General features: G+C 38.8%; 1 protein-coding gene and 1 long non-coding RNA gene across 2 annotated transcripts in view; one reads left to right on the forward strand and one right to left on the reverse strand.

Annotated features, from left to right (window-relative positions):
- Positions 1–4968, reverse strand: part of LOC136852290 (uncharacterized) — a 156113-nt gene extending 151145 nt beyond the window's left edge. The window contains exon 1 of the long non-coding RNA XR_010857101.1: positions 4870–4968. This is a non-coding gene — a long non-coding RNA (uncharacterized lncRNA). The remainder of the gene's footprint in view (positions 1–4869) is intronic.
- Positions 4969–6080: 1112 nt separating this feature from the next.
- LOC136852113 (adhesive plaque matrix protein) lies at positions 6081–9633 on the forward strand. The gene is made up of 2 exons (XM_067126564.1): positions 6081–6106; positions 8319–9633. The coding sequence occupies exons 1-2, from the start codon at positions 6081–6083 to the stop codon at positions 9631–9633; spliced, it is 1341 nt and encodes a 446-aa protein (XP_066982665.1).
- Positions 9634–12453: the final 2820 nt, after the last annotated feature.

The following is a 12453-nucleotide window of genomic DNA, read 5'->3' on the forward strand; positions in this document are numbered from 1 at the left end:
TGGGAAGTCTTTTGTTAAAATATCCAATCAGCAATCGTTCGTCTAGATTCAGGTTCTATTTTAGGCACCGTCACCATGTTTCGACCTGCTGGATGACCAACGAGCTGGTCGAAACATGTCGACGGTACCTGAAAAGCGAATCATAAGGAAGATAGAAAAGACACTATATAAGATAAATTCGCATAATACAGCCATCCTTTTCAATAAGACCTGTTTAAAAGAGGGTCTACTCCCTTGAAATAATAATAATAATAATAATAAATACACACACACATATACTATATATATATGTGTGTGTGTGTGTGTGTGTGTGTGTGAGAGAAAGTTCGGATACAGACCTATAATGCGTAGGAATCGCTCAACATACTGCATAGACATAGACTGTGAATACGCTTAAGGAAAGATTTATGCCGCGAGAAAAGCCGCTAAAACGCTTTGACGGCGCGAGGTGAAAAAAGGGGCCACGGACCACCTTCACGTCGGGGCCCCGCTTAAACTCTTTACACGGAAGACACACAGTAGGCAGGCTTTAGCACGACATTAATCTAGGTACGTGTGTGCAGAGTGATGTATGGGGGAGCCCGCATAGAAATTCATACGGGCGGATATACGGGAGGATATATATAGGGCGATACCCAAACTTGCATCTGATTCGCCCGCAGAGTAAATAGGATCCTAAATCACGCGCTTTTGGCGCCAGCGTCCAGACATCTCAGCTCCTTTTCAAACACCTGATGAAGCGATGTGGGTTTTTGGTAAGCCGCCGCGGAGCCTTTTAAGAGGCCCCGCACAAACGACACCGCCAACGCCGCCGCGGCAGCCAGTGCCCTGGGAAATGGTTTGACGAGAAGTCGCATGACCTGCGCGCAGAGAGGCCAACTTTTCCTAACGATACAATGTAACGGGCATCAGCAGCAGTTGGAGAAACGACGCAACAAACGTCAGATCGAATTCATTTCTGATGTATAGAAAAAAAAATGCAAAAAGAACATATCTTGAGTTATGAGAAGTTCGCTTCCCTGGAGGAAGGGAGCCTTCCTAGCTGGCATGCACCATGAGCGCTCGCCTTAATTGCTCTAATAGCGATTTTTCTTTGCGACCGTTAAGCTGACAAGAGGCGGCGTGCGGGGAGCGACCGTTAATTTATCTTGGCCTTTGAATCGCCCTCTTCTTGTTTCGGGATTATGGTCATGGTGAACGGCGCAGGTAGGCCATGTTCTACCTAATATCCTAAGCAAGTCAGCAGCAACTTGATCATCTGACAAACATAATTACTGTTGCCAGGAAAAGGAGGGAATGACTTGCATTCCTCTTATGTCACTTATGATGTATGGAAAAGTTCTATAGAAGATGGATTGAGTAGACTAGCGTGTAATGTACTTCGTTACTTTGTTAAATGGTGATCGCTGGTACTCATGGCATTACGTAACAGAAGTTACGACTTGTTTATAAGATGTCTAAAACAGTATTTGACGGCTAAATTATAATTATATATATATATATATATATATATATATATATATATATATATATATATATATATATAGAGCCTCGATGGCTTGGTTGGTAGATGGCAACCACAGACTTCATAGAAGCCTGTGGCGAGGGCCAATCCCCGCAGCCGACCAGTCAGAGGCGGAAACTTTGCTATCCGTGTAGACATCCGGGATTCGTATAATCAACGGATAGGTTTGCTGAAAGCAAATGGATGTTACAGACTAATACACATAAACAAAGCCGCTCAACATCTTCTAAAAACATAACAGACACCTCACACGTCTCGAACTGTCGGACTACCCGCCCAGTTCTCCTCCTGCTGCTGGGAGAAAAGGGCTGGGGTTTCGGTAATACATGTACACGTTCGGTACCGGGGTCTAAGCGATGTCAGGCAGGGCAGCCGGTCGAGGTTACGGCCTACCCCACTAAATCAAAGTCCTTCAAAGAAAGGCACCGTGCTACCCCATATAAAAATGGGTATAAAAACACGTTAAAACCAAAAAACGAAGATATATATATATATATATATATATATATATATATATATATATATAATATGTATACATACATACAATATATATATATATATATATATATATATATATATAATATTAATATATATATATATATATATATATACTATATATATATATATAATATTATATTAATTGAAATCAAGACCAACCTATGAGAGAGAGAGAGAGAGAGAGAGAGAGAGAGAGAGAGAGAGAGAGCAATACGCGTGACTGCGCAAGTCAGATTTCTAAATCGACGTTCTCTCTTTCGGTAAGGAGATAGTCTACATAAAAGCTTAGTCATCATCTATTTATTTGACATGAAGTGAAAAAAAAATGAGCATCAACTATAAGTTGTACTGAATACAACGCAAGTAACTAAACATGTATCATACAAAATATCTAATAATTAAGGCGTTTTAGAAAGAGCAAACCACCGGAACGGTTTAACTGATGAAGAAATTACCATGTTGAAAATGAAAAGGAGGTTTCATCCACGTGGCCTAGAGCAAAGTATTCAACAAAACCTACTTACCACGGTGTAGTATTTGCCGAGTGATGAAATCTTAAGACCTTGTCAACAGTGCGAGAAGTGTCTCATTAACTGTGTTGTGACCTAACATCACACTGTAAGAAAATGTCCTTCGGCGAACATTGTCTACACGTGTCGATGGTATACGATTTCCGAATGTGTACTTAACTACATTTCTCATATCCTTTTTTAGGCTACGCATTTCGCAACAAATACCTTGCTATTGACATCTGTTTTATTGTGAAAACTGGACGCTTTATCGAATTTATATATTTTTTTTTTTAGAAAACTAATATTTTGACAGCGTGGCTGACACACACCTTTGGCATTACGGAATACTTAGCTCGCCTCGTAAAAACAGAGGCAACCTTTGGTGACACTTTTCAGTCTTTCAAGTATACTAGTAAATTTAAACGAGATATAGAATGCTCATATGAGAACACAGACATAAACACGGACGCACACACACAACATAGCACAATGATATACAGAAATAAATAAAGTCGAACATATCAGCAATAAAAAATACTAACGAGTTCATACGCCATGAGGTAGGGGATTCATTTCATAAGCCCAGGTTAGAAATTTTAACCCCGATTTGGAAAAAAAAAGTCCGTACGTGCATAGAACATCTTTTATGGATAGCCTGTCGATAAAGACGACGGGTCCTGCTTTGCTAACGTGGAGTTCAAAGATGGCTGCCATCTCCCCTGCTTGCCTCATTGCGAAACTTTGCAAAACAACACGCCCCATGGAAGAGAATGACCAACTGTGAGCCGAAAATGATTGTACTTGTAGTTATAGCCTCTCAAAAACTGACTGGGGATCTGAATCTCACGAGTGAAGAGACTCCGAAGTTCAGCGGTTTCCAACTCAAATTTGCACCTCAGGTCGATCTCGTATGAGCGATTTTCACTTTATTTTCTGGTCCCCTCTCCGTTCAAACTCTAACACAGGGAGAATTTTAAATTCAGTTCTGAATAGTTAGGAACGAGCAAGGTACAATCAGCTCATTGTTTAAAACTAATAATTCACTGACTGATTCTCGGAGCAGTACTGAAATCGAACGCAAAGGAATAATACAACTTCTCGTCAACGCTCCACGACACCAACAACCTCAAATTAAAGCACAAATCATTCCGCTTCCATAGTCAATGACATATAATGCAATGAAGATGGAACTTGATAGTGCTAAACGACTTTAAATAAATATCAGTTTCGTAATATATCTTTGTTACGTTCCCAAAACCAAAAACGAGATAGTTTCCTACTCAACCATAAGCTTTATCAGCGTATGTTTTGGTTTAAGACGTGGAGAGAGAGAGAGAGAGAGAGAGAGAGAGAGAGAGAGAACTTCGACAACCTAACTACTTACTGCTTAGAAAGTTAAAACGTACTCTTTCTACTGCGAGGTGGTCTCAACCTTCGACCTATTCACTCTCCAACGACACGAAGAATAATACAAAAAAAAAAAAAAAAAAAAAAAAAAAAAAAAAAAAAAAAAAAATGCAGCTTTTCTCTTCCTTCCCTTTAACCCAATGGCGACTGTAACCTGTAATCTTCATCACTCTCCAATCTCTTACTTTTGGCCTAAACGCACGTGCGAGAGTATTACAATGGCTCCTTAAAAACACAGAGTCATTTTTGCTGGAGGCCTTCGTGCTACATCTATTTATTAATTTATTAATCTATTTCTTCTTTTTAATGAGTGATACCTCTACTTTCTGCATTTCCCTTTACCTTGTCTTATTTAATTAAAGAGCACCATTTCTCTGGAAGCTTGAATTTCATGTCAGTGGCCCCTCGGGTGGGATTGTTCCATATGAATAGGGTTTATCTTCATAATAATAATAATAATAATAATAATAATAATAATAATAATAATAATAATAATAATAATCTTTGGAGGCTTGAATTTTAAGTCAATGGCCCCTGTGGTGGGCTTGTTCCATATGAATAGGGTTCATCTTCTGAATGATAATAATAATAATAATAATAATAATAATAATAATAATAATAATAATCATCATCATCATCATCTGTAAAACCAACGAAGACCTTGAGGAAGGAAACCTTCTTCATGAATATCTTAGCAAGATTCAAAGAATCCTAACGAATCCTCAGAAATCAATATCTGTCCTATTCTCCGCGTACGTCCGTTCGCCTGGAGGCAAGGCAATTATCGAAGCAATTACGTCGGAATCCCGCGAGAACTCTGAAACAACTTTTCAACCCTTGCCATCAGCAAAATACCGGTTAGATATGCTTCATCGGCCGGGCATTACCTACACAATAAACATGAGATGGGCACTTCACAATACTCACCTTCTACAACGCATCTGGTGCGATTGGACACGGTACCTGCACAGTCCTATTGCCGTTGCTTCTTCTTCTTCTTCGCGTGCCAATTCGAGGAACCGCAGCCATCTGGAAACGAATTGTTACGCTAAAGTTACTTCGCTTTGTTATATACATTCTACTGAAGTAAGGCAGCAAAGAGAATTTTTGATGACAAACAATTTCATATGAAAGCGCGCACGTGCATGCGTGCGCGGACCTGTGAGCGCATCAAAAGAGACGTGGAACTGAAACTTTCTACGGCGAAAACATGAGAATGAACGGCACTATAGGCCGAAATTACTGCCCTATTCATTTCTATGAGAGCCTTAGGGCAATAGAACAGCGATGGCGGAGCTAGTACCCGAAGAGAAGTGAAAAAGGCAAGATGTATACAATGCAACCTCTCCTGTACATTGCTATCATTACCAATTTGGGGATGAAATGATAAAGAATGAAAATAAATGAAATGTTGAAGTTTCTCAGCCTGGCTCTTTACCTATTTGTTCAAGTCACGCGTTGCTCTTAATGAATGAGACAGACGTTAGATTATTTGCTTATTTTAACATGCGAAGCCATTATCAGTTACCCGGGCCAGCATAACCTTAGAATTAATCTTCAAATGAACCCAACAACAAGTGCAGATGTATTCATTATCAAAGATGGAAGCCGTCGCTAATGGAGCGTCAAGCTGGTTTTCAGGTAAGGGAACAAACAAACAACATTGGATTACACAAATAAAAGAAAAACCCGTTAACCTAAGAGAGAGAGAGAGAGAGTTGTTATTCTATCCACTTGCATCCAGTGGTCTGCTTAACCTTGTTCCCTTGAATAAAAAAACAAAATCAGCCTTCGAAACCTCTTCAGCTAAATAGCTTTTAAAATTCAGACCTTTCACCCACAGCTGCAATATAAAAGACAGGCCTAAACCTGATAGGAAATAAAAATATCACTTCAAGCAAAAAAAAAAAAAGAAAAAAAAAATCACAGGGGATTTAATAACCCAAAAGAAACTTGCCGTGGAAACGAACAATAAAGAATGAATATATACATTTTTGGCCAATGGCCAAGCGCTGGGACCTATGAGTTCGTTCAGCGCTGAAAGTGGAAACTGAATGTAAGAAGGTTTGAAAGGTGTAACAGGAGGAACACCTCGCAGCTGCACTATGAAAAAATTGTTAGAGAGGGTGGAAAGTCAGATGGAAGAAAGCGAATATGAACGGAGGTACAGTAAAAGGAATGAAAGAGGTTGTAGCTAGGGGCCGAAGGGACAGACCCTTGGGTAATGCCTACACTGACCCTCTCACGTAATCTATTTAGGTGACAGAGGAATACTCATTCTACACGAGGTGTTTCCGAAAGACGTGTCATTACGCGATAAGCCAAAGCCACTTAGAGAAATTACAACAGATAGTCACGTATACTGCAGCTATTCGCTCGTAATTATTGACATCTATTACATTTCATTCTTACGTAGTAATCTAATACGTCCTGTTATTATACTTTACTTTGCATCTAATAGCTGCAACGAGAGAGAGAGACAGAAAAGCTATATTACCTATAACATAGTGGAGTGATGAACAAACTTATTCTCAGCGGGTGTTGTTAGGAAGAGATATATCTTAGTCTCAAATACCTTCCCAGCCCTAACTTTGTAGTTCACATGATTCATCTGTTAACAAAGCAGCCCAGTTAGGAAGAAATGTCAAAAGGCCTAACTCAGGTTTCAAGTGGTTATATGAAAAAACAAGTAAAAAATGCGCCGAAGTTTCTTCGGCGCAATCGAGTTTTCTGTGCAACCGCTATAGCGTATAATCAAGGCCACCGAAAGTCGATCTATCTTTCGGTGGTCTCGGTATAATGCTGTATGAGCCGCGGCCCATGAAACTTTAACCACGGCCCGGTGGTGGCCTATACTATATCGTTGCCAGAAGCACGATTAAGGCTAACTTTGACCTTAAATAAAATGAAAACTACTGAGGCTAGAGGGTTGCAATTTGGTATGTTTGATGATTGGAGGGTGGATGATCAGCATAACATTTTGCAGCCCTCTAGCCTTGGTAGATTTTAAGATCTGAGGGCGGACAGAATAAAGTACGGACGGACAGACAGAGCCGGCACAGTAGTTTTCTTTTAAGGAAAACTAAGAAACACTCTCTCCATCCTGCTTAAAAGCTGCAGCGAGATCAAGAGAAGAAGCAAATGAAATGAAATAGAGCCCTTGACGCACCCGATGAGGTTTTCAATACTGAATTCCATTAATGACAATTGCCTCCTGAGAGATTCATTTCCCGCCAATTACCGAGGACAGACACTCGCTGGTAACGAGAGGTCACATAACCGCCATTTGTTCCTGAATAAACTACAGCTCAATCAATATCTAAAAGGCCATTAATGGTAGGAGACGTTTCTACTGCCTTCCCATTAATATTCCATTCACCTGAATCTTTCCAAAGCCCTGTTCGACTTGACTGCTGAATTCTGGAGGAAGCTTTCTGCGGGGAAGTGGGTCGCAGTGAGGACTCCTTGACCCATCACAGTTATGCAGATATAGTTATTCTTTCCGCTTTTATTTATTTCATCAGTCCATGTGTCTTCATTATGCTTCATTCAATAACGTAATCTATTCGACTGGTCTTTCCACATCTCAAGAGTTAGAAGAACTTCGCCAAAACAGAATATAATACATCTATAATGAAAGGGTGGCCATAAGACCCATTAAACATCATAGTGTGTCTGAATCCACACCATGGCGATGCACCAAAGATCAAAATGAGAGCTCCAATAATTTTCCATAAACATCTGAGGCCACAGATCAAGCACGTAACGAGAAGGCATAAAATTACACACACACACACACACACACACACACACACACATATATATATATATATATATATATATATAATATAGAATACACACACACATTATATGTATAATATTGACTGGAATCAACTGGAGGTGAAAAAGAATTAGTTACACTGATGGTGGGGCACACATGCGAAGCGAGGACTTCCATATTTGCATACTGCAACTAGCAATGTCACAGAGCTGTAAAGAAGAACACTATGATCTTAATGGCCCGCTTGAAAAAGAGCTTAAGCGTATGCATCACCTTTGAAGCGGAGTTTTTGTGTATCACATACACACGCGCAGAGAGAGAGAGAGAGAGAGAGAGAGAGCAAAATCGAGGGGATCACAATACCTGTGTTCAAAATAAATAATAGTATAATCAAACACTGAATCATACTTGGTCAGAAGACCCTCGCTAAAAACAACGACGTTCTGAAGGATTAGGCCTATCCAGTATGCTTTTGTAAAGCCGCCAATGCTCGTTAATGTCCGACAAAAGAGCACGTATCACTTTCGTCAAATACACAAGATCGTGTTCCACTTTCATCTAATACAAAAGAACACGTTCCACTTTCATCTAATAGAAAAGAGCACGTTCTACATTCATCTAATACAAAAGAGCACGTTCCATTTCCATCTAGTACACAAGAGGACGTTCCACTTTCACCTAATAAAAAAGAGCACGTTCCACTTTCATCTAATAAAGAAGAGCAAGTTCCACTTTCATCTGATACAAAAGAGCACGTCCTACCGTCATCTGATACAAAAGAGCACGTTCCACTTTCATCTAATACAAAAGAGCATGTTCCACTTTCATCTAATACAAAAGAGCACGTTCCACTTTCATCTAATACAAAAGAGCATGTTCCACTTTCATCTAATACAAAAGAGCATGTTCCACTTTCATCTAATACAAAAGAGCACGTTCCACTTTCATCTAATACAAAAGGGCACGTTCCACCTTCATCTAATACAAAAGAGCATGTTCCACTTTCATCTAATACAAAAGAGCACGTACCACTTTCATCTAATACAAAAGGGCACGTTCCACCTTCATCTAATACAAAAGAGCATGTTCCACTTTCATCTAATACAAAAGAGCACGTTCCACTTTCATCTAATACAAAAGAGCATGTTCCACTTTCATCTAATACAAAAGAGCACGTTCCACTTTCATCTAATACAAAAGAGCATGTTCCACTTTCATCTAATACAAAAGAGCATGTTCCACTTTCATCTAATACAAAAGAGCACGTTCCACTTTCATCTAATACAAAAGAGCATGTTCCACTTTCATCTAATACAAAAGAGCACGTACCACTTTCATCTAATACAAAAGGGCACGTTCCACCTTCATCTAATACAAAAGAGCATGTTCCACTTTCATCTAATACAAAAGGGCACGTTCCACCTTCATCTAATACAAAAGAGCATGTTCCACTTTCATCTAATACAAAAGAGCATGTTCCACTTTCATCTAATACAAAAGAGCATGTTCCACTTTCATCTAATACAAAAGAGCATGTTCCACTTTCATCTAATACAAAAGGGCACGTTCCACTTTCATCTAATACAAAAGAGCACGTTCCACTTTCATCTAATACAAAAGGGCACGTTCCACCTTCATCTAATACAAAAGAGCATGTTCCACTTTCATCTAATACAAAAGAGCATGTTCCACTTTCATCTAATACAAAAGAGCATGTTCCACTTTCATCTAATACAAAAGAGCATGTTCCACTTTCATCTAATACAAAAGAGCATGTTCCACTTTCATCTAATACAAAGAGCATGTTCCACTTTCATCTAATACAAAGCATGTTCCACTTTCATCTAAATACAAAAGAGCATGTTCCACTTTCATCTAATACAAAAAGAGCATGTTCCACTTTCATCTAATACAAAAGGGCACGTTCCACTTTCATCTAATACAAAGGGCACGTTCCACCTTCATCTAATACAAAGAGCATGTTCCACTTTCATCTAATACAAAGAGCGTTCAACCTTCATCTAATACAAAGAGCATGTTCCACTTTCATCTAATACAAAAGAGCACGTTCCACTTTCATCTAATACAAAGAGCACGTTCCACTTTCATCTAATACAAAAGAGCACGTTCCACTTTCATCTAATACAAAAAGGGCACGTTCCACCTTCATCTAATACAAGAGCATGTTTCACTTTCATCTAATACAAAAGGCACGTTCCACCTTCATCTAATACAAAAGATGCATGTTCCACTTTCATCTAATACAAAGAGCATGTTCCACTTTCATCTAATACAAAAAGCATGTTCCACTTTCATCTAATACAAAAAACATGTTCACTTTCATCTAATACAAAAAGGGCACGTTCCACTTTCATCTAATACAAAAGAGCACGTTCACTTTCATCTAATACAAAGGGCACGTTCACCTTCATCTAATACAAAAGAGCATGTTCCACTTTCATCTAATACAAAAGAGCGCGTTCAACCTTCATCTAATACAAAAGAGCATGTTCCACTTTCATCTAATACAAAAGAGCGCGTTCAACCTTCATCTAATACAAAAGAGCATGTTCCACTTTCATCTAATACAAAAAGAGAACGTTCCACTTTCATCTAATACAAAAGAGCATGTTCCACTTTCATCTAATACAAAAGAGCGCGTTCAACCTTCATCTAATACAAAAGAGCATGTTCCACTTTCATCTAATACAAAAGAGAACGTTCCACTTTCATCTAATACAAAAGAGCATGTTCCACTTTCATCTAATACAAAAGAGCACGTTCCACTTTCATCTAATACAAAAGAGCATGTTCCACTTTCATCTAATACAAAAAGAGAACGTTCCACTTTCATCTAATACAAAAGAGCATGTTCCACTTTCATCTAATACAAATAATCTCCAGAAATGAAATTCAAACCGAACCGTAAATGAACAAAAGAACAATAATTTCTACCACTTTAGGCTTTCAGTTACAAAGCATTAATAATAAGTATCGGAAATATTAGTTATTCGACGCTTAGCAGGAGACAACTGTTACTATGTTAAGTGAAAGCGGATACTGCTTCTTGTCGAGTGTAGATTTTGTGGTTTTTTAACCTAAAAAATGAAAAATTTCACCATTTTTTCAGCAATGAAATTCGGACATATTCCCTTGCTCTGCACTGTTCTGTAATTGGAAAAAAGAATCAAAAGTCTACCGAGGAGAGAGAGAGAGAGAGAGAGAGAGAGAGAGAGAGAGAGAGAGAGAGAGAGGAAATATCAAATTAATCTTTTTTCCTGAAAAACAAATGCTCACCATCCCAAACACTTCCCCCCCCTCCCTCACACGTCACCCTAATTCCTATCCCTGTAATACTAAGGCTTTATGAAAAGAATCAGGAAGTTTGACGAAGCGCACATCCCTCCGATGTTGCCTCTCTTCTCTTCTCTCTCTCTCTCTCTCTCTCCTGCCATTCCCTTTTCATCTCTCTCTCTCTCTCTCACCTGCCCTTCCCTTTTCATTCGTCTCTCTCTCTTTCTCTCTCATCTGCCCTTCCCTTTTCATATCTCTCTCTCTCTCTCTCTCTCTCACCTGCCCTTCCCTTTTCATCTCTCTCTCTCCCTCACCTGCCCCTCTCTCTCTCTCTCTCTCTCTCTCTCTCTCTCTCCTGCCCTTCCCTTTTCATTCCAGTCTACCCACTATAAGCTCACACTTTCCCGTCCCCAAAATCCACCTGGTCTCCTCCTCCTCCTCCCTCTGCCCCTCCTCCTCGGGCAGGCCCGCTTCCGGCGAGAGGGTCAGCGTTGCACCTGATGAAAATGACCTCAGGAAATGCCGGGGTCAACATCTGCTTACTCTCCGCATCGCCTATAAGGCGCGTGTTTGCGAGCGGTCTGTTTGTTCCTCGTCGGAGTCTTCAAGTTACTTCAAGTCACACCCTCGAATTGTTCCCTTTTTCTTCGCACAATATTCGTCTACGCTGGAAATTTTCTTTTTTATATTTATCCAAAAAGGCGTGAGCTTCGCTGCGTCTGGTCTGTCAATGCATAAGGTAAGACGTTAAGATAAGTATTATTAGGAATTTCTGTTACGATGTTGCGAAGTTTAGGAACCGAACCTAAACTTATATATATATATATATATATATATATATATATATATATATATATATATTCTTTCTCAACATCTTTTCCCTTTTCTATGTGGGATCGATGATATATATATATATACATATATACATATATATTTATATATAATATATTATATATATATATATATATATATATATATATATATATATATATATATATATATATATATATATATATATATATATATAGAAATAATAATCAACACACAATCACGTGCGGAACAGAAATAAATATCTGACTCATCAGGATCAGGCAGGGTCTTTCAAATGGCAGCGCTTTGGTCTAATCATTTGAAAGACCTGGAGTTCTGATCCCTGATAATAATCAGAAAATTTATATATATATATATATATATATAGATAGATAGATAGATAGATAGATAGATAGATTGATATACACATACAGGGAGGTACAATCGATGAACAGAATTTCCAACAGAAATATAATCCAAGTTTTTCTGTTCTTAGTTAGATTAATGTATACTTCACTGTATTCTATATCAGAGGCCTTAAAAATTCTCCTACAACAGTTATCAACAATATAAGAACATGGCAGTCGAAGGTGGGGTACAAATTGTTAAATGTCATCTTGTCCAAA

This window comes from Macrobrachium rosenbergii, chromosome 25 (genome assembly GCF_040412425.1).
Source record: "Macrobrachium rosenbergii isolate ZJJX-2024 chromosome 25, ASM4041242v1, whole genome shotgun sequence".
NCBI lineage: Eukaryota > Metazoa > Arthropoda > Malacostraca > Decapoda > Palaemonidae > Macrobrachium > Macrobrachium rosenbergii.